The 23,369-nt window shown below is 49.4% G+C and overlaps 10 protein-coding genes across 12 annotated transcripts; 7 read left to right on the top strand and 3 right to left on the bottom strand.

Annotated features, from left to right (window-relative positions):
• The first annotated feature begins 219 nt into the window (after positions 1 to 219).
• Positions 220 to 2,615, top strand: FOIG_05428 (Delta(14)-sterol reductase). Its single transcript, XM_031204022.1, has 3 exons — positions 220 to 491; positions 549 to 853; positions 907 to 2,615. Exons 1-3 carry the CDS (start codon positions 430 to 432, stop codon positions 1,995 to 1,997), a joined length of 1,458 nt encoding a protein of 485 aa, XP_031065851.1. The 5' UTR covers positions 220 to 429; the 3' UTR covers positions 1,998 to 2,615.
• Positions 2,616 to 3,537: 922 nt separating this feature from the next.
• On the top strand, positions 3,538 to 7,345 carry FOIG_05427 (beta-glucosidase). 3 transcript variants are annotated; one of them, XM_031204019.1, is made up of 5 exons: positions 3,538 to 3,680; positions 3,757 to 3,890; positions 4,303 to 4,460; positions 4,516 to 4,904; positions 4,957 to 7,345. In XM_031204019.1, exons 2-5 carry the CDS (start codon positions 3,786 to 3,788, stop codon positions 6,984 to 6,986), a joined length of 2,682 nt encoding a protein of 893 aa, XP_031065848.1. In that variant the 5' UTR covers positions 3,538 to 3,680; positions 3,757 to 3,785; the 3' UTR covers positions 6,987 to 7,345. The 3 variants fall into 3 exon arrangements, with proteins under 3 accessions (XP_031065848.1, XP_031065849.1, XP_031065850.1); XM_031204020.1 differs by having other exon boundaries at positions 3,606 to 3,680; positions 3,771 to 3,890; positions 4,957 to 7,176; XM_031204021.1 differs by lacking the exons at positions 3,538 to 3,680; positions 3,757 to 3,890 and having other exon boundaries at positions 4,262 to 4,460; positions 4,957 to 7,176.
• Positions 7,346 to 8,145: 800 nt separating this feature from the next.
• Positions 8,146 to 9,366, top strand: FOIG_05426 (uncharacterized protein; the record flags this gene model as incomplete). Its single annotated transcript, XM_031204018.1, has 3 exons — positions 8,146 to 8,248; positions 8,637 to 8,655; positions 9,183 to 9,366. 3 exons carry the CDS (start codon positions 8,146 to 8,148, stop codon positions 9,364 to 9,366), a joined length of 306 nt encoding a protein of 101 aa, XP_031065847.1.
• A 3,396-nt stretch (positions 9,367 to 12,762) lies between these two features.
• Positions 12,763 to 14,303, top strand: FOIG_05425 (uncharacterized protein; the record flags this gene model as incomplete). Its single annotated transcript, XM_031204017.1, has 5 exons — positions 12,763 to 12,898; positions 12,950 to 13,015; positions 13,065 to 13,169; positions 13,222 to 13,689; positions 13,738 to 14,303. 5 exons carry the CDS (start codon positions 12,763 to 12,765, stop codon positions 14,301 to 14,303), a joined length of 1,341 nt encoding a protein of 446 aa, XP_031065846.1.
• Positions 14,304 to 15,041: 738 nt separating this feature from the next.
• Positions 15,042 to 15,290, bottom strand: FOIG_05424 (uncharacterized protein; the record flags this gene model as incomplete). The annotated part of the gene is made up of 1 exon (XM_031204016.1): positions 15,042 to 15,290. The coding sequence occupies one exon, from the start codon at positions 15,288 to 15,290 to the stop codon at positions 15,042 to 15,044; it is 249 nt and encodes an 82-aa protein (XP_031065845.1).
• A 1,474-nt stretch (positions 15,291 to 16,764) lies between these two features.
• FOIG_05423 (uncharacterized protein) lies at positions 16,765 to 16,992 on the top strand (the record flags this gene model as incomplete). The annotated part of the gene is made up of 1 exon (XM_031204015.1): positions 16,765 to 16,992. The coding sequence occupies one exon, from the start codon at positions 16,765 to 16,767 to the stop codon at positions 16,990 to 16,992; it is 228 nt and encodes a 75-aa protein (XP_031065844.1).
• A 535-nt stretch (positions 16,993 to 17,527) lies between these two features.
• On the top strand, positions 17,528 to 18,243 carry FOIG_05422 (uncharacterized protein). Its single transcript, XM_031204014.1, has one exon. It carries the CDS (start codon positions 17,733 to 17,735, stop codon positions 18,009 to 18,011), a length of 279 nt encoding a protein of 92 aa, XP_031065843.1. The 5' UTR covers positions 17,528 to 17,732; the 3' UTR covers positions 18,012 to 18,243.
• FOIG_05421 (uncharacterized protein) lies at positions 17,528 to 19,987 on the bottom strand. The gene is made up of 2 exons (XM_031204013.1): positions 19,595 to 19,987; positions 17,528 to 19,530 (listed from the first exon to the last, which is right to left on the bottom strand). Exons 1-2 carry the CDS (start codon positions 19,863 to 19,865, stop codon positions 18,308 to 18,310), a joined length of 1,494 nt encoding a protein of 497 aa, XP_031065842.1. The 5' UTR covers positions 19,866 to 19,987; the 3' UTR covers positions 17,528 to 18,307.
• A 480-nt stretch (positions 19,988 to 20,467) lies between these two features.
• Positions 20,468 to 22,024, top strand: FOIG_05420 (alcohol dehydrogenase). Its single transcript, XM_031204012.1, has 2 exons — positions 20,468 to 20,895; positions 20,949 to 22,024. Exons 1-2 carry the CDS (start codon positions 20,766 to 20,768, stop codon positions 21,878 to 21,880), a joined length of 1,062 nt encoding a protein of 353 aa, XP_031065841.1. The 5' UTR covers positions 20,468 to 20,765; the 3' UTR covers positions 21,881 to 22,024.
• A 28-nt stretch (positions 22,025 to 22,052) lies between these two features.
• Positions 22,053 to 22,881, bottom strand: FOIG_05419 (uncharacterized protein). Its single transcript, XM_031204011.1, has one exon. The coding sequence runs from the start codon at positions 22,783 to 22,785 to the stop codon at positions 22,240 to 22,242; it is 546 nt and encodes a 181-aa protein (XP_031065840.1). The 5' UTR covers positions 22,786 to 22,881; the 3' UTR covers positions 22,053 to 22,239.
• Positions 22,882 to 23,369: the final 488 nt, after the last annotated feature.

The following is a 23,369-nucleotide window of genomic DNA, read 5'->3' as shown; positions in this document are numbered from 1 at the left end:
TTGGCCAAACCGTGTAGATGACGAGTTGCGTATACCGCTCTCAAGTAAGAGATATAAGAACTCTATTTTAATACTACAGTCAGATATTTATTGCCGAACAAATCTATTGCCGACTTCCGTCGTGTTAGTGAAACTACGGAGTATCCAAGCTCTAATTCGCCAATTGACCTGAGACAACTGCCATTCCCGAATACGCGAATACGACAGGGGGAGCAGCGGGGCCCGAAAAAGAATACACTACGCGTTGATTAGATTAAGCTAATTCTGTGTAATTTCGTCACGACTCCCGTAGACTCGCCTTGACTTTTTGCAAAGAGTTGATCTTTGTTTCATGAGAACAAGAGGCCTCGTTGTTTGAGTAGAATTCCTTTGGCATCTGAACTTAGAAAGAATTGAAGCCCCTGATCTGAGTTCGTCAAAACCTCAAACATGGCTGTCAAAGATAAACAGCCGGCTTCAGAGGAGCAACACGGCTATGAGTTCTTTGGCCCGTAAGTTTCAAGTCATCTCCTTACCTCACTCTTCAGATCATAGCTAACAATTCTCAGTCCCGGCGCCTTTGTCATCTCGTTCTTCCTCCCCATCCTCGTATACGTCTTCAACTTCGTCTGCAACGACATCTCGGGATGCCCCGCGCCATCTCTGCTTCACCCCAAGACCCTATCGCTCGATGCCTTGAAACACGAAGTCGGATGGCCCAGCAATGGCGTCGCTGGCCTGGTCAGCTGGAAGGGAACCGCCGCTGTGATCGGATACAATGTCCTCTCCCTGATCCTCTACCGGGTTCTTCCCGCGGTTGAAGTTGAGGGCACCGAGTTGCGCTCTGGAGGAAAACTCAAGTACCGATTTAACAGTTCGTCAAACCTGAGAATGATGAGAGGAAGACGTTTCTAACACGTTTCGCAGCTTTGTACTCTAGCACCTTCACCCTGGCTGTCCTTGCCGCTGGAACCGCTGCTCAGGGTGCCGAGTTTCCGGTCTGGACCTTCATGTCGGAGAACTTCATTCAGATCCTTTCCGCCAACATCATCTACTCCTACCTCGTGTCCACCTTCGTCTACGTTCGAAGCTTTAGCGTTAAGCCCGGAAATAAGGAGAACCGCGAGCTTGCTGCTGGAGGCCACTCCGGAAACATGTTGTATGATTGGTTCATCGGTCGTGAACTGAACCCCCGTATTTCGATCCCTCTCATTGGTGAGGTTGACATCAAGGAGTTCCTTGAGCTTCGACCTGGAATGATGGGCTGGATTATCATGAACTGTTCTTGGTGCGCTCAGCAGTATCGCAACTATGGTTTCGTGACGGATAGCTCTATCCTCATCACCGCTGTTCAGGCTCTGTATGTCTTCGACTCTTGGTGGAACGAGCCCGCGATCTTGACGACCATGGACATCACCACCGACGGCTTCGGTATGATGTTGGCTTTTGGCGATATTGTTTGGGTGCCATATGTCTACTCGCTGCAGACCCGGTATCTCTCCGTTCACCCTGTCTCTCTCGGCCCTCTCGGACTAGCCGCTATGCTGGGTCTCATCGGCCTTGGCTTCTACATCTTCCGCTCAGCCAACAACGAGAAGAACCGCTTCCGAACCAACCCCGACGATCCCAGAATCTCTCACCTCAAGTACATCCAGACCCAGAAGGGCAGCAAGCTTCTCACAACAGGCTGGTGGGGAATCGCTCGTCACATCAACTACCTGGGCGATTGGATCCAGTCGTGGCCCTACTGTCTTCCCACCGGTATCGCCGGGTATCAGATTCTCAGCGCCGGAACTCATGCCGAGGGCGCGTGGGTTATGCGAGACGGTCGAGAGGTTATCCAGGGCGAAGCTAAGGGATGGGGCATGCTCATCACCTACTTCTACATCCTGTACTTTGCTATCCTTCTCGTCCACCGCGAGAGACGTGACGACGACAAGTGCCACCGCAAGTACGGCAAGGACTGGGAGGAGTACCGCAAGATTGTTCGATACCGAATCATCCCTGGTATCTACTGATTTATGAATGGGGTTTTTAGTTGAGTTCAGATAATTAGACCGAGTACCACGACGCTTAGAGACGCTGGCGGTATGGTGGCCCGGAGAGGGAAAAAGTGTATTCTATGGAGTCGATGATGGCATTGATTCATGTAATGGGCTAAGGGGTATCATGATGATCCTTGAAAGGATGAAATCGCATAGAGGGAGCTGACAGACTTGCCTAGAAGGGCAGTAAGCTACCACAGAAAGCTACTTAATAATGATTTGACCGTTTAAACAACCTGCATCTGCATACCACCCAAGCTTTTACTGCTGTGCCTTTGACTTACAACGTAGCATAGCACGCACATCTTCCTGATCCCAGACATCCAAGGAACAGCGCCAATTCACGAGCCCAGCAGGGCACCCATTACCTCCTAGACAGCTACAGAATAATAAAACTCTTGCTAATCTGACCATTTCGCCAAGAATACAAAGATGATCACGACTTGGAATCAATGGAGACGGGCTCTAGGCCCGACATTCCGCGGTGGTTCTTCGGACGCAGACGATCGCTGGGGTCGGGGTTAGTTTCTCTGGGATGCGGGGAAGAAAGAAAAAGGTTCCAAGGGGCGGGGGAGCAAGGGCATCGTGGGGAATTAGTGATGATGACGGGGAAATATGTAGAAAAATCTGGTGTTGTTTCGGCAATTGATCAAGGGAAGAGCAAGAATTCACCGAAAAAAGATACCCCGTAATTTCGAGCAAGGACTCATGCGTGAGGGCAATTAGGGCGGATTAGACTTTTTTATTTTGGGTTTTCTGACTTATATTAATTACAGGATCTGGAGAGGGCATGACCTTGGTAAAATTTAGCTATGTCGATCACGGTTCTGAGCTGACGAGGTGTACTCTGTAGTGCAACGTTGGTCCAGCTCGTGTTGGGAATTTATCAGATGAGATCAACACTCTCATGATCTAAGAGGCCACAGACTTGCAGCACCATCTGCCCAGTTCAGTTCAGTCCAGCTCTTGTTTATGGGTAAACAAAGGGACAATGCAATGCAATTCGGGTCTGGTCCGAGGAGTAGACCATGTGACGTCAAGATACTCCAGTCCAAATACTACATCCTCTTCTCTCCCATTCACACAACACGCATGTAAGTCGATGGTCAGACGAGTCTTGACTGATTCCTTTGGGTCTAAAGCTGCCTCCAACATCGGCCCTTTTTACCCCACGACCCAAGAAAAAGAGCCTGTTCACGACAATTGTCCAATACCAGCCGTGATCGACCCTCCCCAGCAAGCTACGGCATGCAGTCCCCAGGTCAAGGCATACGCGGTGGGGTACATTGACACAGCATTTGATGACGATGAACCTTTCTTCGCAGTGCATTTTAATCTCTGCTAAGCTTCGGGAGAGGCGGCGTCCGTCCGTGAGGGAAGGGATGTGCAGTGTGCGGTGCTTGTTAGTGGAGTAGCATTTAGACAGGGTTTAGATATCCCATGTACTGAACTTAGACTACAGCACTGCAGCTGTCGTGCGTGTTCTTCGCTGTAGCTGCACGTGGTGACAATGTTTAATTTTGTGAATATATAAATGTTAAAATACCACTTCTTTTCTGAGGCTTCTCTCCCCTCCTCACACTCGTCGATAAAGTTCTTCGTTGGCTTGCTCCCTTCAACTTTGGTCCCCTTAATTCCAATATATTGGACTAGCCTGTCAGTCTACTCCCTCAATGTTAAATCGACGACATTGATCCCTCTCCCCAGTAACAAAGGCTCACCAAACTTATAGATATTATATTATAGGAAGACACGGTCATAATGAAGCTGAATTGGGTCGCCGCAGCCCTCTCTATAGGTGCTGCTGGCACTGATGGTGCAGTTGCTCTTGCTTCTGAAGTTCCAGGCACTTTGGCTGGTGTAAAGGTCGGTTTTTTTTACCATTTCCTCATCTAATCTCAGCCTTGTTGCCATATCGCCCTTATTCGCTCGGACGCTACGCACCAAATCGCGATCATTTCCTCCCTCGCAGCCTTGTTTTCTTTTTTCGATCTTCCCTCCGCAATCGCCAGCACCCTTAGCCTACACAAAAACCCCCGAGACAGTCTCTTATTGAGTTTGTCGACATCAAGTTGCTTCTCAAGTGTGCATTTGCGTGGCTGTCTACTACTGCCTCTAGACCACCAAATCTGGGCGCAATTGACCGCTCAAACCTTGTTCGAATAAGCCTTTTATTCGAGACGTCCAACTAAAGAGAATGCGCCTTTCAATAATACCGATGTTATGCGCGGCGGTGGCTGCTGTGACGGTTGTTGATCAGAATACTGACGCTCAAAAGGTTGTCACGAGAGATACACTCGCACACTCACCTCCTCACTATCCTTCACCATGGATGGATCCTAATGCCATTGGCTGGGAGGAAGCTTACGCCAAAGCTAAGAACTTTGTGTCCCAGCTCACTCTCCTCGAAAAGGTCAACTTGACCACTGGTGTTGGGTAAGTAGCTCCTTGCGAACAGTGCATCTCGGTCTCCTTGACTAACGACTCTCAGGTGGCAAGGCGAACGCTGTGTAGGAAACGTGGGATCAATTCCTCGTCTTGGTATGCGAGGTCTTTGTCTTCAGGATGGTCCTCTTGGAATTCGTCTGTCCGATTACAACAGTGCGTTTCCCGCTGGCACCACAGCTGGTGCTTCTTGGAGCAAGTCTCTCTGGTATGAGAGGGGTCTTCTGATGGGAACTGAGTTCAAGGGGAAGGGTATCGATATCGCTCTTGGCCCTGCTACTGGTCCTCTTGGCCGCACTGCTGCTGGTGGACGAAACTGGGAGGGCTTTACCGTTGATCCTTATATGGCTGGCCATGCCATGGCCGAGGCCGTCAAGGGTATCCAAGACGCAGGTGTCATTGCTTGTGCTAAGCATTACATCGCAAACGAGCAAGGTAAGCCAATTGGACGGTTTGGGAAATCGACAGAGAACTGACCCCCTTGTAGAGCACTTCCGACAGAGTGGCGAGGTCCAGTCCCGCAAGTACAACATCTCCGAGTCTCTCTCCTCCAACCTGGACGACAAGACTTTGCACGAGCTCTACGCCTGGCCCTTTGCTGATGCCGTCCGCGCTGGCGTCGGTTCCGTCATGTGCTCTTACAATCAGATCAACAACTCGTACGGTTGCCAGAACTCCAAGCTCCTCAACGGTATCCTCAAGGACGAGATGGGTTTCCAGGGCTTCGTCATGAGCGATTGGGCGGCCCAGCACACCGGTGCTGCTTCTGCCGTCGCTGGTCTTGATATGAGCATGCCTGGTGACACCGCGTTCGACAGTGGATATAGCTTCTGGGGTGGAAACCTGACTCTTGCTGTCATCAACGGAACTGTTCCCGCCTGGCGAGTTGATGACATGGCTCTGCGAATCATGTCGGCCTTCTTCAAGGTTGGAAAGACGGTAGAGGACCTCCCCGACATCAACTTCTCCTCCTGGACCCGCGACACCTTCGGCTTCGTCCAAACATTTGCTCAAGAGAACCGCGAACAAGTCAACTTTGGAGTCAACGTCCAGCACGACCACAAGAACCACATCCGTGAGTCTGCCGCCAAGGGAAGCGTCATCCTCAAGAACACCGGCTCCCTTCCCCTCAACAATCCCAAGTTCCTCGCTGTCATTGGTGAGGACGCCGGTCCCAACCCTGCTGGACCCAATGGTTGCGGCGACCGTGGTTGCGACAATGGTACCCTGGCTATGGCTTGGGGCTCAGGAACTTCTCAATTCCCTTACTTGATCACACCAGACCAAGGTCTCCAGAACCGAGCTGCCCAAGACGGAACTCGATATGAGAGCATCTTGACCAACAACGAATGGGCCCAGACACAGGCTCTTGTCAGCCAACCCAACGTGACCGCTATCGTTTTTGCCAACGCCGACTCTGGTGAGGGTTACATTGAAGTCGACGGAAACTTCGGTGATCGCAAGAACCTCACCCTCTGGCAACAGGGAGATGAGCTCATCAAGAACGTCTCGTCCATCTGCCCCAACACCATTGTCGTTCTGCATACCGTCGGCCCTGTCCTGCTCGCCGACTACGAGAAGAACCCCAACATCACCGCCATCGTCTGGGCTGGCCTTCCGGGCCAAGAGTCTGGCAATGCCATCGCTGATCTCCTCTACGGCAAGGTAAGCCCTGGCCGATCCCCCTTCACTTGGGGCCGCACCCGTGAGAGCTACGGTACCGAGGTTCTTTATGAGGCGAACAACGGCCGTGGCGCTCCTCAGGACGACTTCTCTGAGGGTGTCTTCATTGACTACCGTCACTTTGATCGACGATCTCCCAGCACCGATGGCAAGAGCGCTCCCAACAACACCGCTGCTCCTCTCTACGAGTTCGGTCATGGTCTGTCTTGGACTACCTTTGAGTACTCAGACCTCAACATCCAGAAGAACGTTAACTCCACCTACTCTCCTCCTGCTGGTCAGACCATTCCTGCCCCAACCTTTGGCAACTTCAGCAAGAACCTCAACGACTACGTGTTCCCTAAGGGTGTCCGATACATCTACAAGTTCATCTACCCCTTCCTGAACACTTCCTCATCCGCCAGCGAGGCATCCAATGACGGCGGCCAGTTTGGTAAGACTGCCGAAGAGTTTCTACCTCCAAACGCCCTCAACGGCTCAGCCCAGCCTCGTCTTCCCTCTTCTGGTGCCCCAGGCGGTAACCCTCAATTGTGGGACATCCTGTACACCGTCACAGCCACAATCACCAACACAGGCAACGCCACCTCCGACGAGATTCCCCAGCTGTATGTCAGCCTCGGTGGCGAGAACGAGCCCGTTCGTGTCCTCCGCGGTTTCGACCGTATCGAGAACATTGCTCCCGGCCAGAGCGCCATCTTCAACGCTCAATTGACCCGTCGTGATCTGAGCAACTGGGATGTGAATGCCCAGAACTGGGTTATCACCGACCATCCCAAGACGGTGTGGGTTGGAAGTAGTTCTCGCAAGCTGCCTCTCAGCGCCAAGTTGGAATAAAGGACAAGCAGACAGGGGCCAGTTTTGGGAGGACATAGTAGCCGCGCGCCAGTTACGTCAATGGCCGGTGAAGTTATTTTCGCTTAGCTTGATGAATAGAATCACGCACTTTTTGAACTCAGTCTGCTTTTCGTGATGCCTTGGTTCGTTGGGCTGCCTACAGCCTCGGGCTTAGTACTTGATTGGCCTCGCAAACACTCTATGCGTGAAAAATTTCGTACCCATCCAAATTCCATCGAGGATTAATTACATTTTATAACAAGGAATGAATTAATTGTTTTATACATATTGAACATGGAAAGCCATTACGAACCCCCATTTCACTCATGACGGTCAACAATATACCCAACTCTGCGACACGTTAGAGTACTCCTCGCGATGGCTTCATATCTTTAGTAGCATAACATGCCCACCATTATTATCGGTTTAGAAGAGAACTAAAGCATTGGAAATATTTTGAAAGCCAAAGATGTAAGGTAGAAACAAAGAACATTGCTTATATAGCAAGTATTCATATTGCAGCGAAGAACGGCCATATCTAAGGCAATGCACTGATCTGGCTGAAGGTTTAATGGAAGACACGGCGTGTCTCGGCAGGATGTCCTTCCTTATTCCTGTCGTTAGAAATATCCTCTTCGTTTGAACTTTCAGCAGTCCGGAGCCTTCTTCCCTCGCTACTACGAAAGGAACAGTGTCGTGGGGAAATACAGAGGATTCTTGAGTCACATATCAGTCACCTCATGGATCTGCCTGTTGAAATGCATTCTCCCCGACTAGCAGTGACTAAGTTGAATGATGTATTCTGGCTAAATGCCAGATGTGATCCTGAATATCAAGACTCTCCAGCATGGGATGGTGGGGTGTATTGAGATTCTCAGATTATGGATGGGCACTTTACTGGGAAGGCTCTTTCTTCGAGGCGCGAGGGCCAACACGACGATCCGATGAAGACTAAGAGGCTTCTTCAGCACCTTCAAGTATTCGTTCCAAAGTACATCCGTGGTTTCATTATTCTGGGCTGGGTATCGGAAGAAGGGATCGTGGTTTCTTCGTAGCTAGTGGTCTGAAACGCCTATCTGAAAACTTAATGTTAGCTTGAACTTGAAAAAGATGTTTGAGAAGGAGTTGGGTAAGCAGAAGTGAAGCAGGTGGCTTTAAAATGGGGGATTGGAAGAATATGGCAGATCTGAAGATGCGTATGAGGCTGGAAGCAGCGCTTGAGACTCGGCATCACGAAAATGATGCCCAAAAGGGTACCAAGCGTGAGTTCAGCGGTTGTAGCTCTTTTGGTTATGTGAGCTAGTAGTGTTAATGTGGAATAGCTCCAACCACAATCATAGGAGCAGCGATGTGTTGTGTAAGGCAAGTGGAGTATCAGATCGAGTATTCCGTATAGATTATGGACACTCAAAATTTACCGAAGTGCGGACTGGGGCATCGGGGCAGATTTAGATATCAATAGCGCAAGAGTCGTTCCTAAGATGAATAACAAGTCGAAAGCTAGACTTGATCGTTGGAAACTGGGATGGATGTCAGACCATCAGACCATCAGACCTATAGCCTGCCTCAGAACGTAACACAAGCGGCCAAATATGCACTGATTAACTTCAAATACGTTAACTCCGCATCTGCTTTCACGTGTGTGAATAGGGCCTGAGCGAGAACTTCTGTATTTATTTTCGACAAATCTCTCCTGAATACCCCAAGGGCCGCATGATCTATCCAGCACATGCCCAAGAGATAGCTTGATTCCAAGCAAGTGTAGCGTCGGCAAATACCTTAGATGCCTCAAATGATAGCTTAAGTCAATGGTTACTAGAGAATCATAGGTCAGAGGATGACTCGCAACTTTAACCGAGAAGGGGCATGGGAACGAACCTTGCATTTTGACTTGGGAGGCACAGGCAAGACAGTCATGAAAAGAACATTGTTTTTCCGAAGTTGATAGCCAACCGATATCTGGCCTGGGCCATCCACCTTTCTGTTGCATTCCTTGCATTGCGACTAAGTGTCCTTGAAATGAGGCAGCCCCATGAACATCATCTTTTCAGCAACTCGCATCTGAGTTGAATACTTCTCCTGTGGTATATAGAATGATGCGTACATCGGGGGCGCTGGATTTTGCTTTACACTCGATTAGTATTGATAAGACAGTCATGACATTGACCTGTGTTTCATGCTCTGAGACACATTTAGGGATGCATGTCTGGATAAGGGTGATGACGGACCTGGAGTGTTTCGATTTATGGCGTGTACGATGATTGCGGAAACAGTTTTGGAAGTCTATGTCTCGATCAAGGGCTCGTATGAGTTCTTCGAGGAGACTTCAGAGTTCTGGAAAGGGGACATGCGATGTGATCTGGGAGTTGAGGGGGGTTGAGTTCATATCGGACGAGCCATGGGCAACCTGCTGATGGAAAAGTCAGATGAGAAACTTGTACGCATACACAAGTAACCATTGGTATTCAGACCTAACAACATGATTCCATTTTCCGATAGTTGTGAATTTGCAGTCCTCGTCGTCGGAAGACATCACCTTTAGGTCTTGGAGGTGGATCGCATTAGCAGCATTTTGATTTTTCATTACCGGACATAATACCACAATCTCTTCCTGCCTTCTGATGCTTGGATTGGGCCATTCTTCGATAATTCGAACTGCTCCAATGAAGTCATAATCAATGTCCCGTGGCAAAACGTGTCTTTGTGCAACAAAACAACTGCCGAAAGGAAGAGAAACAAAACGACCGTTGGTCATACAGTCTCTCATAACGAGGAAGTTCCTACCGAAAGAATCGCCTCAACGTCTTTGTGCCACGTTACTGCTTCCCTCCATCCATTTCATCTGATCTAACCAGCAATCAAATTAACTGCCGATTAATTAGGAATGAAGTTTTTCGTGGATTCGGTCCGATGAAGACACCCTGAAATGGTACCAGAGTATGTGGCCTGATTTTCCTATTGTCAAGGCGATATGGTCACACAATCGGCTATGCAGAAGATTGCTTGGCTGGTAGTTCCTGGGATTTGATGAATACGCTTGGGTGAGCATTCCATAACCCCTGGCAGCTCAAAGTGGGATCTCAAACTGGCAGATCTTGCGAAGATAAGTAGGAAGGACAATGTGCAAGGGTCAAGGTCATATTTAAATGCTTCGACACCCGCTCTCAAGATATGTCGCTGAGATGGACGCAGCTGAGAGACAGGTGACGGCGGGCCCGATTGTTGTCAATCATCGATGAGTCAATGTCGGGATGGTGTCGGTTCAGGTAAGAAGCCTCGTTATTATGTCCTATGCTGCGTTTGTGTATGACTGACGGGTTGAAAGCAGTGCTTGCGAGTGAGGGCATCGACGATCGTTTGGTGGCTCAAGAAATCGGGTTGCCTGCGATTGATGAGTACTTGTCCTTTCATAGACGGTTAGGCATCAAGCTTATACCTCTATTGGATCTAGGCGAACTATGGCTACCCACTTGGTCTGATGGCCTTGTTTCAACTCAAGCTGCCTCCCATGTTGGAGTGTCGTCTTACTCGCGCTGATTACACCACGACCGCTGGCTTGGACGTGCCTCAGGATTCGACGCCATCGCTACGTTTTCTTCACCAGAATCAACTCGAATGATGGCTGAGAGAGTGCGTGAACCTGCTGTATTCCGACTGATGCTGTCGTGGCTCCCGCCGAGTCCACCAGTACAGGGATCTATGTTGGTCTGCCCCCAGGTGAGTTTGTACTATCAGTCATGATGCGTGTGAGCTAATCAAATGTAAGGATAAACGAGACGACACAAGACTGATATGACTAAGTATAGAATGTTCGTCATTCGGTGATCTAGGCGGAATCGTTCTCTGCTTTGATATTTGTCTACAAAGTGCGAACATCTCCAAGACGCGGTCGCACTGAGTAGCGCAGGTTCATGCACGGTAGTGCAACAGCTTTGTGCAGCACTGGAGACGATCAGATGATATCGGCAGTTGTTTTGTTGGATCCGGTACGTGTTGTCAGTTGCGAGATCAAAAATCACAAAAGGCCGTTGTGCTGTAGGGGGGAGGCGGCCAGATGCATGAGCGACAAAGTGGGACTGCAGTTCAGACGGAGCCAAGGAAGAAGGCAAGCTGTTGGGGAAAGTGGATAGTGCATGTCTGCTGCCTGGCAGGCCCCTGGAAACAGTTGGTTCCTCTTGCCTTAGCAAATATCAAAAACATGTTATTCTTTATCTTCTCTCCCAACAACTGCCCGTGACCACTTTCATTGGCTAAACTTGCACAACAACAACAATAACGCCCTGTTTCAAGTGAGCCTGTCTCTGGATCGCTAAGGGTGCGTCGCAAGCATGTCAAGGGTTGCATTAACAAACACTACAGCATCGGCCGATTCTCCCCTCTGCGATGTCTACAGGCGCTCTGTGTCAACAATCAATCATCCGAGCTTCATCATCTATCATTCTTGCTCTCTCTATCCATTACGCCTCTTAGCCGTGAGAACAGGGTGAAGTCTTGAGAGCCTCAAGCAGCCAACATGAATATAAGTTGCCTCGTTAATTCTCCGATATTGTGGCATGCTCGTAATCTGAAGCACAAGAGCAACTGGCCCATTTTTATTGCTACGTGCCAACAATAGATGCTGACAGAAATAGATCTTCATTAACTCGAATCGCCGGGGGGCCTTTTGCTTATCATCAGGAGGCCCTTTGACAAACACTGCACTTGTCCTGGGTCCAGAAGGCGCCTTGGCCAGTTACATGGTTGCCTTGCCGGCATTGATTTGAGCGCCGCAAACAACCTTTAGCTTTGTCACGAACGCCCGCTTATATCTCTTAGGATCAAGGAACGACTCATACGATCTACCTCTCAGCGAGTACAGAACGTGAGATAGCAAAGTCATGCAACTCAAGTGATCAAGCTACGACATTATTCGCTACACGAGCACAACCACAGTCACAGCATGCAGAACGATGAGGCTCAAGGCTTGAAATTTGAACCCCCATACTTTCTGTTTGGTGGTTGCCTCATATCCTTCAGTGTTGTTTGGGATTGAGAAAGGGTTAACTACCAAGAAGGAGGGTGGTGCCAATATCAGTACTTGAGTGCAGTCAGACAAGTAGCGAAATTTGGGAAGGCCGATGCTGTGAGCTGACTCCTAAATCTCTCAAGCTTGTGATCGCTGAGCACCTAACTGGTGATGATTGCTGAGCCAGCTTCCATCAATCCAACATGGGAGCCTTGGTTAACGGGTTTCGACTATACTCTTCCATGACGTCGACTCGTGGCTAATTCCTTTTTGACAAATTTGAGATACCAGCAAGCCATTCACTGCGCCTCATCATCTATCACGGCTGGTAGAGGGAGCCAAGGTGTACAGGCAGGCAACGTTTGTGTCCTTGGCTCCCGGAGTATTACAATATCAAGCATACTATTGAAGTCCAGCCTGCGTGTAACTCCTGTGAAAAGAGCTACACGAAAGGAATTGGATTAATCCTCTAGCGACTCTTCCTGATCTCGGCTAATTTATGCCTGACCTCAGTCAGTATCGAGGATTTGGGAGGGCGCTGAGCCCAAAGGTATATAGGGTGGATAATGTCCCCCGAAATATAGCTGCCAAAACGCAATTTGAAGAACTCGACTGAGTAGATTCCCATATTGATCAACTTGATCTTCTTTTGGATTATCGACATATCTCGGTATACTTTTACCTTGGCAAGTGTATATCTTGTCACGCATCTAGTCTTCCCACTTACCTCCGGAACTACCAATCCTACATACCAGTGCCAAATCTTTCATTATGGGCAGCGGCAAAGGCAACAGCAGCCGGAGCAGTAGGAGTAGCAAAAGAGCTCCCGCTGAATGCAGTGTGTCCAAATGCGATCGCGCAGTGGCGTGTTACAGCAATGGTAAAGACGCAGATTATTGCAAACCCCGTGAGTGTGTCCTTGAAGTCTTATCTAAGTCAATTACTTACCGTACATCAGATTGCTGCGAATTCGGACCCAGGTGCAATACTCGCACGCGTTCAAAAGATAAGTTCTGCGACAAACGTGAGTAGCCTGTCGTTTCTTCTTAGCAAAATGGCTGACTCCTTTTAAGACTCTGAGTGTGCTTGGCTTAAATGCAATACGAAACTCTTGGATGTCGAAGGAGGTGACTTTAAATACTCTAATATTGGTCACGGCTATTGGCTCTGCCGCGACCGTAAGTCACTTATCCCAGGCCGAGTCCCAAACCCAAATGCTGACATTCCCAGACTCCTGTAAGGCGAAAGACAAAGACAAGCAATGCTATGAAGAGCGCGACAAGAACTCGCAGTACTGCACAAAACACTCCAAAGAGTTTCAGTGCAAGTTCACGAAATGCGATTCCGACCGGGATGACTCTGAACGTTACTGCAAGAAACACCATTGTGAGGTGGCCGACTGCCACCATCGAACATACATCTTACCTCATGATGAAATGTTGGCTCGGGATGGGCGGAGGTGCATTCGACATCAATGTTGTATTGCCCCCGGAGGTTGCAAGGGCTACTCTCTTTTGAATGACAAGGGAGAGCCTACGAAGCTCTGTGCAAACCATGGCAAATGCCAATTCTTACACGGCTGCGACGCTATTGTCCAAGGAGACTCGAGATTCTGTACTGAACATGAGTGCGACCAACCGGACTGCCTACAGCCTCGGGATGTCCATCAAAACGCAACTATGAGATGGTGTCATATGCGTAAGTATCTACTTCCTCCCACTTTACAAAGCTAACAGTCCAATGTAGATTTATGTTCCGCGCCTGGCTGCCCCGACTTCGCTAACGGACATGGTCAAGCCCACCCCCAGAAATGCTTCCGACATACTTGTCAACGACGAGACTGTTCAGAAATCGTCAAAGACAGCAATCCCAACTCGAATTTCTGTCAAACTCATGCCTGCGCCGACCCTGCATGTCCCAATGAGTCAACAATCCCTGGTGGGTATTGCTTGGCCCATGTATGCACCACACCAGGCTGTCGTGCGCCCCGAGAACGCGGTTCTCCATTCTTCGCCTACCTTTGCAGACTCCATGGGGATGAGAGACTAGCGGAACAACAAGAGATACACTATATTCACACCGCTACTCCTTCTCGAGCAACATCTCGCTCGGGTAGCAGGGCCAGTAGCTATGACTCCCGGCGAAGGCCGAGGACGTATGCTGGCCAGGAATACTATCATTCAGCATATCGGGATCCGGTCCAGGCTGCAGAAGCTCATCGTCGATATGGAGGCATGAACAGAGAGTACATGGCGACCCCAAGAATGAATATGGATTGGGCGGGCTATGGACCATACCGTCACCAAGACTAAGTTCCCCGCAAGGCATCTTTAGAGTCTCACGCATGATGGGGGATTGGGGGAGAAGATTCTGGTAACTGAAATATGGCAAGGAGTTGGGGTGGATACGTCACGGGTCATGAACAGCACATAGCATCGTGATTACATGATGTACTGTTTCTTCGAAGTCGGGCTATAGCCGTCCAAGCAGAAACAGATAGATACAGCTAGAGCTAATGGGGTTCGAGGCCGGACCATCTGGTTCAGAAGCCTCGATGTGGGGCGGGCGGCAGGGAAGCCGTGTTGTACAGCATATACTCGAGAAGACCCCGGTAGATGTCAGATATGCTTGGATTTAAGCTTAGTTATTTATGTCTCGATAAGCTATTGATCCCTGCTGAAAAGTGATGAAGCCTGCCGAGTGTAACACGGGAGAGCTTGGGATGACTCCTGAATAAGAAGGTGAATGACCCACAAGAAGGGAAGAAGGGAAGAAGGGGGAGACTTGAATATGATCTCGCTTCTAGCCCAGATATTTCCGGATCATCTCTCTTGGAACTGACTGTCTTTCCTTCATAGCTGCCCTGATTCTCCGTTTTGGCATCGGGCGGGCATGACGTTCTTGTGCTCAGCTCGATAAGCTGAGTCAGCGATTTTCATCGCTGAGGTCTGGGTATCACCTCAACCTCCCTGTCACCCGACCCTCGATTTCTCATCTAGTGACTCGACAGTATCTCAAGAATCGTTCTTATCGCTGTGCTCCCTGGTACGTCAGGTGATATCCGTCTCCTCTGTATTCACCTTGGGCATCTTCTTGGGGTCCGCACGCGTGGGCTTGGCTTGCTTGTAGAAGACCGTATCAGGCTTCTTGAACACGCGTGGTTGGATCTTGGGACCGCATATGGGTCTGTTGATTATCTTTCCGTTGCTATCGTAGATCAGATTGGAGTAGCCGGGGTATTTGGTTCGAATGCTCGAGAGACGGAATATCTGGGCTTGGAGTCCGTGGTTGATGGCCATTTTGTCCGTGGTGTTGTGAAAGTGCGATGATCTATTGATGGGTTATGAAGATACGGTGATCATGAAAGAAAGGGTGTGATTCTTTTGCGTGGGAGAGAGGGTAATTTATACTTGTTTATGAATTTCAACTCGTTGGTATGAAAGTTTGGTGATTTGACTTTATCGTGAATTATGATGCAGGGGCAAAGTATAGCAGTAGAATCCCCACAAAGTCTCGCAATAGGAGATGATATCACTGCACCAATAAACGTCTTCAAATTAGTAGAGAGTTTCATGTTTAATTAATATGCAAGGATATAATTGGGCAGCTGCAGAAAACGCGTTGGTTCCTATGGCTTTTACTAGGTCACCTCGCAAACATTCCACAAAGAAACTTCAAGCTTGATATAAAATACCCAATAACAGTGCAACAAGTGTCAAAAGCTCTTACTTTTCAGTTTGCCCTTTGGGTTTTCACTTACGTCAAATTGCCCTTTGTATACACGGCAAAGAACGAAATAGGGACAAACACCCAAAGCTGCCTAAGTTACTGTTTGGTTTACCACCTCTTCTCCTGCTACTAAATGTTTGACTTTTGGGAAACTTCTTAAGTATTCTATATCGGGATGCCCATGTTGTACTTGAAGTTGATCCAAAGAAACCAACTCTTGCAGAGGAGCAAGGCAGATACAGGAACGGAGCCAATAAGTTACAGTCTACCATGCTCTTTCCGATAAAGCCTTTCTTTATAGTCCTCTTTTAATGATACCGCTGAATCGGGAACAACATTTGTCTTGTCTTGACAACGAAACCATATCTCAAGTTCCGCCGGCAGAGTACCGCCACCGAAACAACATGGTGAGGATTTGGGTTCATGAAATTAGCATGTCCGCTTTTAGGGCCAGTCTCTCTATGACTCTGTAAGAGTTTCTTGAGGTTTATTCCAGACTAGGAAGTTCCATATGAAATGGCAAGACATGGTCTATGGCCTTCTTGAGACACGACGTGGTTGCGGTACCTTGCCACCTCCCCTGAACAGCAGAATCATACGTTGGGTGGCGGCGTCAAGTTATGCCTTGGGATGTGTTTAACAGATAAGCAGTATTGAGATGATAAATGGTTTCTAATAAAATTCTCTGGGTGTACCTGAGCTATTTTTACTCTCCGTCATGGTCCGTTTACCTGGCGGGGATTCTTTTGAACTGTTTATCGTCTACCTGATTATGTTCATTCCAGCTTTCTGGTAGCTTGGCTCTCCGCACAACGTCCCTTACTAAGATTATAGGAGATCAATAGCAATTGAGCAACTCAAGCTATTAGTAGAACCTAAGTTTAACTCTCAATAAAGCTTTTGTGCTCCTGTATAGGAAGAACCGTTGAAGGCAATCAGATGTCAACTACATCTCTACATACCCTAGACGCTGGCCACTGAAAGCGGTAGCGGGGACAGTGGTTTCAGGGCATTTTCCTCTTTCAACCGCCGCCATCGTCAGGTATGACTTCAGACGAACATCTTACTATGCCAATGCAGAATAGAGTTCAATCAATCTCCGATCGAACCATCCCCCAAAAGCACGATCCCTCCAAGACCGACAAATTCACATGCAGCTCCCGAAAGCCTGGGACTCCAAAGTGGAGCAATCCGGCTTGCCCCCGATCCGAGAAGTTGGAAGAACAAGCCCGTTTCAGCTCCGCCAAGAACGATCAGGCCAAGCAATATTAATCAATGCTATACATATAAAACAACCATAAGTCGCCGAAACACGGGGTATTATCGAGCTTTTCACAGGGCTAGTGTAGTGGTATGGCTGTTTTGCTTGCAGGTTTTACCAACGTCACATCCCGGTATCGTCCCAGATCTGAGACAGATCTGAAAACAGCCTGGAGTTCACCGACTGTGCCAAACATTTGATGAAGACCGGCCAAAGATATGGTCTCGAAGAAAAGGAAATGACCAAGCCAAGTGAGAAGAGGGAAATAGAGTTTATGAATGTCTGTGACAATGCGAATGGCCTCATCGTCAGCTCACAAGTCAAAGCTGATCTTCACATACCGCGCGCTTAAGGAATATCTCAATTGGTCCCCCAGTTGCAGAGTCGCAGATGTTTCAACCAACGAGACGCATCCGCGACCGGGTCGTCTTGGCCCCGACCTCAGTGAATCGCAGGTCTGACACTCCAATTGGCCGAAGCTGTGATGGGTGGTATAACCCCTGTAAGGTCTCATGCGAGATGTTCTTCTCTTTTGTCAGAGCCATTCGCTCTTCTTCAAAGAACGAGCGTCTTGCTGAAAATCCCTCTTCATTCTTTTCTCTTCCTCGCTGGCGAGTGACTTAATAACTCTTAACAATTTTTTTTTTAATTCGAAGGATTTTGCTGCAACCCTCCTTTGCGACTCAACCTCCACCACTTAACCCCACTCAACACCACACATACTTGCATACCACCACTTACATCCCCCACAATGGGTAACAATCTCTCCTCAACCTTCGTCCCCGACACTTCGAAAGTCGTGCTCAGTCCTGAAGACCGACACGCGGACATGTTCCTCGGTATATTCTGGGCATCGTCACTCTACGCCTGCGCCATGATCTTCAGCACCTGCGCTCTGATCGACCGATGGAAGGGTCCCTACGATCGCGTTAGAACGTCACTTGGTTCGGTTATGGGAGCGTTGCTATTATCGACGGCTTGGCCTGTTGTCATGGCATACTTGATCTTTTCGCCGGCTGATGTCGAATAAGCGGAGGAACTATTGGGTCACGGCCTTGGGAATGAGTACTTGGAAAGGGTTTGGTTGGGTTGGATTGGGCGATTGGCGTCTTGAGAATTGTGGTGGAAATGGCATTACGGTCAGACCTGGAGTTTGAATGCATACCACGGCGATATACCATCTAATACAATTTTTTTTTCTTATGTTTATCATATTTGATTGACTCGACTTGCCGATGATCCCCTCTATCCGCGTGAACCGAATGAAGGGTCCCTCATGACTACATTCAAGTCTCATTACAACCCCCCAACCCCCCCAGTCGTTCATTAACCCACCAGAGTATTTCGACGACTTCTGTCAGATCGCGCATCCTTTCTTCCAATGATGGTCTCAAGCGCCTGAGTCAAAGCCTTGGCATCATACCGCCCACCTCTTCCCTTCTCATCCTTGGGACCATACAGCCTCGTTGCATCTATACCCAACTGTGTAAACAGTTGTTTATCCACCTTCGGCGACGCTGGACCTTCTATGTAAATAACATGCGACACATATTGACTGTATTCCTCCTCCGTGGGTTTGGGCAGACCTCTTGAGTCAGCGAGAGCATTTGCGATAGCTCCAACAAAGTCTAATCCAGTGAAAGGCGCCGTTGAAGGACCAGTCTCGCGATCGGTTGTGCCGTTGAGGATGAGGATCTTGTTGCGCACTTGCGGACTGACGATGGCATCGCCGACACCGCGAAGGACAAGGCTGGGGATTAATGAGGTAAAGAGGGAGCCAATGCTGTATACCACACTGTGAACAGATCGGAGGGCGTCGAGGACTCTTGGATTGGCGGGCATCTTGATCTCCTCGCCGTATGGGTTGATGTACCATACTCGCGCAATCCTTGCGGGTAGGTCTTCTTCTTGCTCTTTGGAGAATGCAATGGCCGGTCGGCGCAATGCAGGTAGTGTTCCTGGTAGGTTCGCGTCCTCTACATGGTGGTGATCTTGGTCCCATGGCTGGTCCTGTCGCGATACTGTTGGGCTGTGCACACCGGCTGATGCTCCAGGCACAGCGGCGGTTGGAGCACTGGGATGCGAGATGTCGTTCTGGCCTGTGATTATCGTGCCATCTTCAAGACCAGCAGCGATATGGCTAGCAAAGTTGGTGTTGAGGGCTGGAAGGACTGCTATTCTATCCGGCACTGAACATATTGAGCTCAACAGGTAGATGGCAGCTTCGAAACTACCAGTGAAGAGACGAGCGCCTGTAAGGAAGAGGTTTCCAATGCTGGCCCCGGAATAGTCAAAGCGGCTGCTAGGCTTCATGCGCTTCACAACCTCAAGATTGAAGCTGTTCAGATAAGATCTGATAAGCTCCCTTTTGGGCGACGAGATGTCATTCCAGAGAGGGTGAGTCGCTTCTAGAATCTCAAACCATTCTGATCTGGCCTCAGTGTAGACCTTTGGCAAGCGATGATTGAAGAAGTGCTTGATAGCTCTCGTCTCAGGACTTCCATCGTTCGAAATAAGACGAACAAGTCGGGACCTCACATCTCCGATACCTAGAACCCTGTCAGTCAACTAAACCCATAGCATATAGAAGAGCCACGTGGAATGGGAACATACCAGGTCCACCAAAGACACGAATGATCTCACTACTGCTGCCGCCATTATCAGAAATGGGTATCACGTAGCTCAGCGTGCACTGATTCGCTTCTCGAACGCTCTCGAAGACATCGACGAGGTTGTTAGCGGCGCTACCACCCGAGAAGACCACTATGCCCGTCGGTGGTGCCGCTGGTGTGAGGGGCCGGCGAGGGGTCGGTGGTGCTGAGGATCCACTGGAGCTTGGGAGCTGTAGACCAAGGCCGTTAAGGTTGATCTGTGCCTTTGCCATTGATTGGTAGTCGGGGGAATTATGTGATTTCTGTTTCTGGCGCAGAATGAGAACGGATTCAGAATCTGGAGATGGTGTTGATGACAGATGACAGATAGCGGGGCATGTTCGATTGTAAAGCCCCGGTAACGTTATTGCTTCATGACCCAATTATTTCCAGTTGCAACGGGTTTACAGCTGTTAATTCATTCCAATTGATGAAATAATTACTTCAATTTTACAGTGACTGTAGTATTTTGATCTTGAATATGAGGCTGTTGCTGCCAAGATGCCATGTTCCAAGCTCATGCACATACTCAAGCAATGCATGAACCCACGAGTCATGGAACAACGTGGCACGCGCTCCAATGACTTTTTACACTCAAATGTCAACATCAACACCATCTCACCCACCAAAAGCGGTAACACCCCGAGCAACCGGCGGCTCTCAATGCTCGAACCGGGAACGAAAAGCTTTGACACTTCGGATCCGTGTGGGTACCATACAGCGGACGGTGGACCGCAAAAAAAAACATGATGGCTTCATTGTAAAGAAACAAGTGGAACTCGGAACTCTTAGTCCAAAGCCCGCCATTGGTTCCCATGGCCCGGCAGTTGAAGCTTTGCCACAACTGGAGAAGAGCTATCACGGTAAACGTCAAGAGTTACGTCAGTGATGTATGAATCGCAAGGCTGGAGGATGGGTTACAAATCTCATGCACAGACGTTGGTTCCTTACAAATCTGCATGTTTCGAGAATTACCTTAACGGTTTCTTTATAAAGATTTTTCTTCTTATCTGATCGATTTGCAAGTATATATAGACTAGATCGAAGCGTCATTGGTAGTCGACATTATCATCAAACTCATACAATTCGAACCTCTACACAGCATCTTCACAGCTTCAACTTCATACTTCACAATGGCTCAATCTATTCCCAAGACTGTCAAGCAATGGACCATCCCCTCCCGTGATGGAAAGGACTTCAGCGGTCTGAAGTTCAGCGAGGAGCCTGTTCCCGAGCTCGGTGACGGCCAAGTCCTCGTCAAGAGTAAGTCCCAACTTCACTTCGCACACTCACAACAATCTTCTAACACTTCACAGTCCAGGGTGCTTCCCTCAACTACCGCGATCTCATCCTCCCTCTCGGAAAGTACCCTTTCCCCGCCAAGGACGGCGTCGTCCCCGGCTCCGATGGCGCCGGCACTGTCCTCGCCGTCGGCAAGAACGTCACCCGCTTCCGTCCCGGCGACAAGGTCGTCACTCTCTTCAACCAGGGCCACATTGGCGGATCTCTCGACCAGCTCAGCATCCAGACCGGTCTCGGTGGTGTAACTGACGGAACCTTCCGCACCGTCGGTGCCTTCGATGAGCACGGCCTTGTCCCCATGCCCTCTAACCTCGACTTCCACGAGGCTGCTACTCTCACCTGCGCTGGTCTCACTGCCTGGAACGGCCTGTACGGTCTTGAGGGCAAGAAGCTCCTCCCCGGCCAGTGGGTTCTCACTCAGGGTACTGGTGGTGTTAGTATCTTTGCTGTTCAGTTCGCCAAGGCTGCTGGTGCAAAGGTCATCGCTACTACCAGCTCTGCTGAGAAGGCTAAGCTTCTTGAGAAGCTTGGTGCTGACCACATCATCAACTACCGCGAGACTCCTGAGTGGGGAGCCAAGGCCAAGGAACTCACCGGCGGTGCTGGTGTCGACCACATCATCGAGGTTGCTGGTCCTACATCCATGAAGCAGTCCCTCAACGCTATCAAGATCGATGGTGTCATCTCGATTATTGGCTTCGTTGGCGGCACTGATAAGAGCGACCCTGGTTTCCTCGACTGCCTTTCCAACCTCTGCACTACCCGAGGTCTCCTTGTTGGAAGCCGTGCCCAGATGGAGGATATGTGCCGTGCTGTTGAGGCCAACCCTGATAAGCTTCGACCTGTCGTTGACCCCAAGATCTTCTCTCTGGAGCAGCTCCGTGAGGCTTATGAGTACCAGTGGTCTGGCAAGCACCAGGGCAAGGTCTGCGTCAAGATTGACTAAGCAATGAGTTATGATAATATATTGCCGGGCGACATGTGTCTTTGGCTTTAACGTATAATACATAGAATTAATAGATACCACATTTTCCGCATGACCAAGTTTCGTCCATCTCAGCAAGATCTTTTAACTAAGCATCGACAAGCCATGACTTGTCTCAACTGAACAGTGAAGCTCGGCCAGTACATCAATATTTCTCAATTGATCGAAAGTAATTACATTCCATTGGACACAAGTGTGTCAAAGCTCATCTACCAAAACTGTTTGTCCAGTCCTCCAACGATGTCCATCCATCTCAAGCCATCACTCCAATCTAGCAAGCAGTCTATTCCAATCTCGCGACAATGGAAACGTCGCTGCGCTCAAAAGATGAGCGCAGCGATACCAGCCAAAATGCCAACCAAACTGAGCTTCTTCGACGATCCTTCATTGACGATAACCGTGCTGGGTGTAGGATAAGGCGTTCCAGGGACAGGAACCGGCGCAACAGGGCTTGGAACAACAGGAGGAATGGTGGCAGTATCAACGGGAGGAGGAACAATAACAGCAGTCGATGATCCCTCCAAGATAGGAGACTGGGTCTCCGCGCCGCCTCCGCCCTGAACAATAGTAGTCGTATCGGCACGAGTAGTACCACCGCCCTCGCCATTGCAGATACTGCCGTTAGGACAGCATCCGTACTGCTGGTTCGTTCCAACTTCGCAGTAAGCTGTAGGAGGACATCCGCCTGCACGGCTGGGGCAGCATGTCCAGTCGAGTTGGATACAGCCGGTGCCGCAGTCCTTGAGGTTCTGGTCGGCGCAGGGAACCTCTACGACTTGACGGACAGCGAGGAGGGGAAAGCTGGGGGAGTATTGAACGGCGAGAACACCGGTGGCTGAGAGGGCGATGAGCAAGAACTTCTTCATCTTGAAGTTGAAGTTGGAGTTGTGTGTATTGGAGCGAGTGGTGGTGATGTTGCAACGAGTGACGATGTGGTGAAACTGTATCTGTTTGAGAGTGTGATGAGAGGTGAAGAGAAATGCGAGACATACCAAGCCCTCGGGGGTTTATATGCATACCATTCTCGGCTTCCCAAAGAAAACTTTGCCTCCGATCTTCTCTCTTCATTGTAGTTCCTCTCTCATGCCGCGTGCGGCGGCTTTGCTCAAAAACGCCAAAGACATTCCAGCCACGATGCATCTACTCCACCACCTGCAACCATCTACTCCCCCAAGATCATTTCCAATTCCGACAAAGTGTCATGCCTCATTTCGTGCAGTCTCGTCTATTTTTGCACATCCAGATCTGATGTTACTGCAGAGATGAAGTGCCTCTTCCCCACGTTATTTTGATGCGCCCAGTGTTTTGCAACTGTGCTGATAGCCGCCTCCGGTTTTTGCGGCACATGGCTTGATATTCAGGGCAGATTACCAGAATCTGCTATTTGCGGCGGTCGGCGTTTGGGTGGCTGCTTGCGGCGGCGCTGGGGTAACGGATCTTGGTTCCTGGT

Source organism: Fusarium odoratissimum (genome assembly GCF_000260195.1).
Source record: "Fusarium odoratissimum NRRL 54006 unplaced genomic scaffold supercont1.7, whole genome shotgun sequence".
Lineage (NCBI taxonomy): Eukaryota > Fungi > Ascomycota > Sordariomycetes > Hypocreales > Nectriaceae > Fusarium > Fusarium odoratissimum.
The sequence above is the reverse complement of the archived record's forward strand: the minus strand, read 5'-3'. Positions and strand labels throughout refer to the sequence as shown.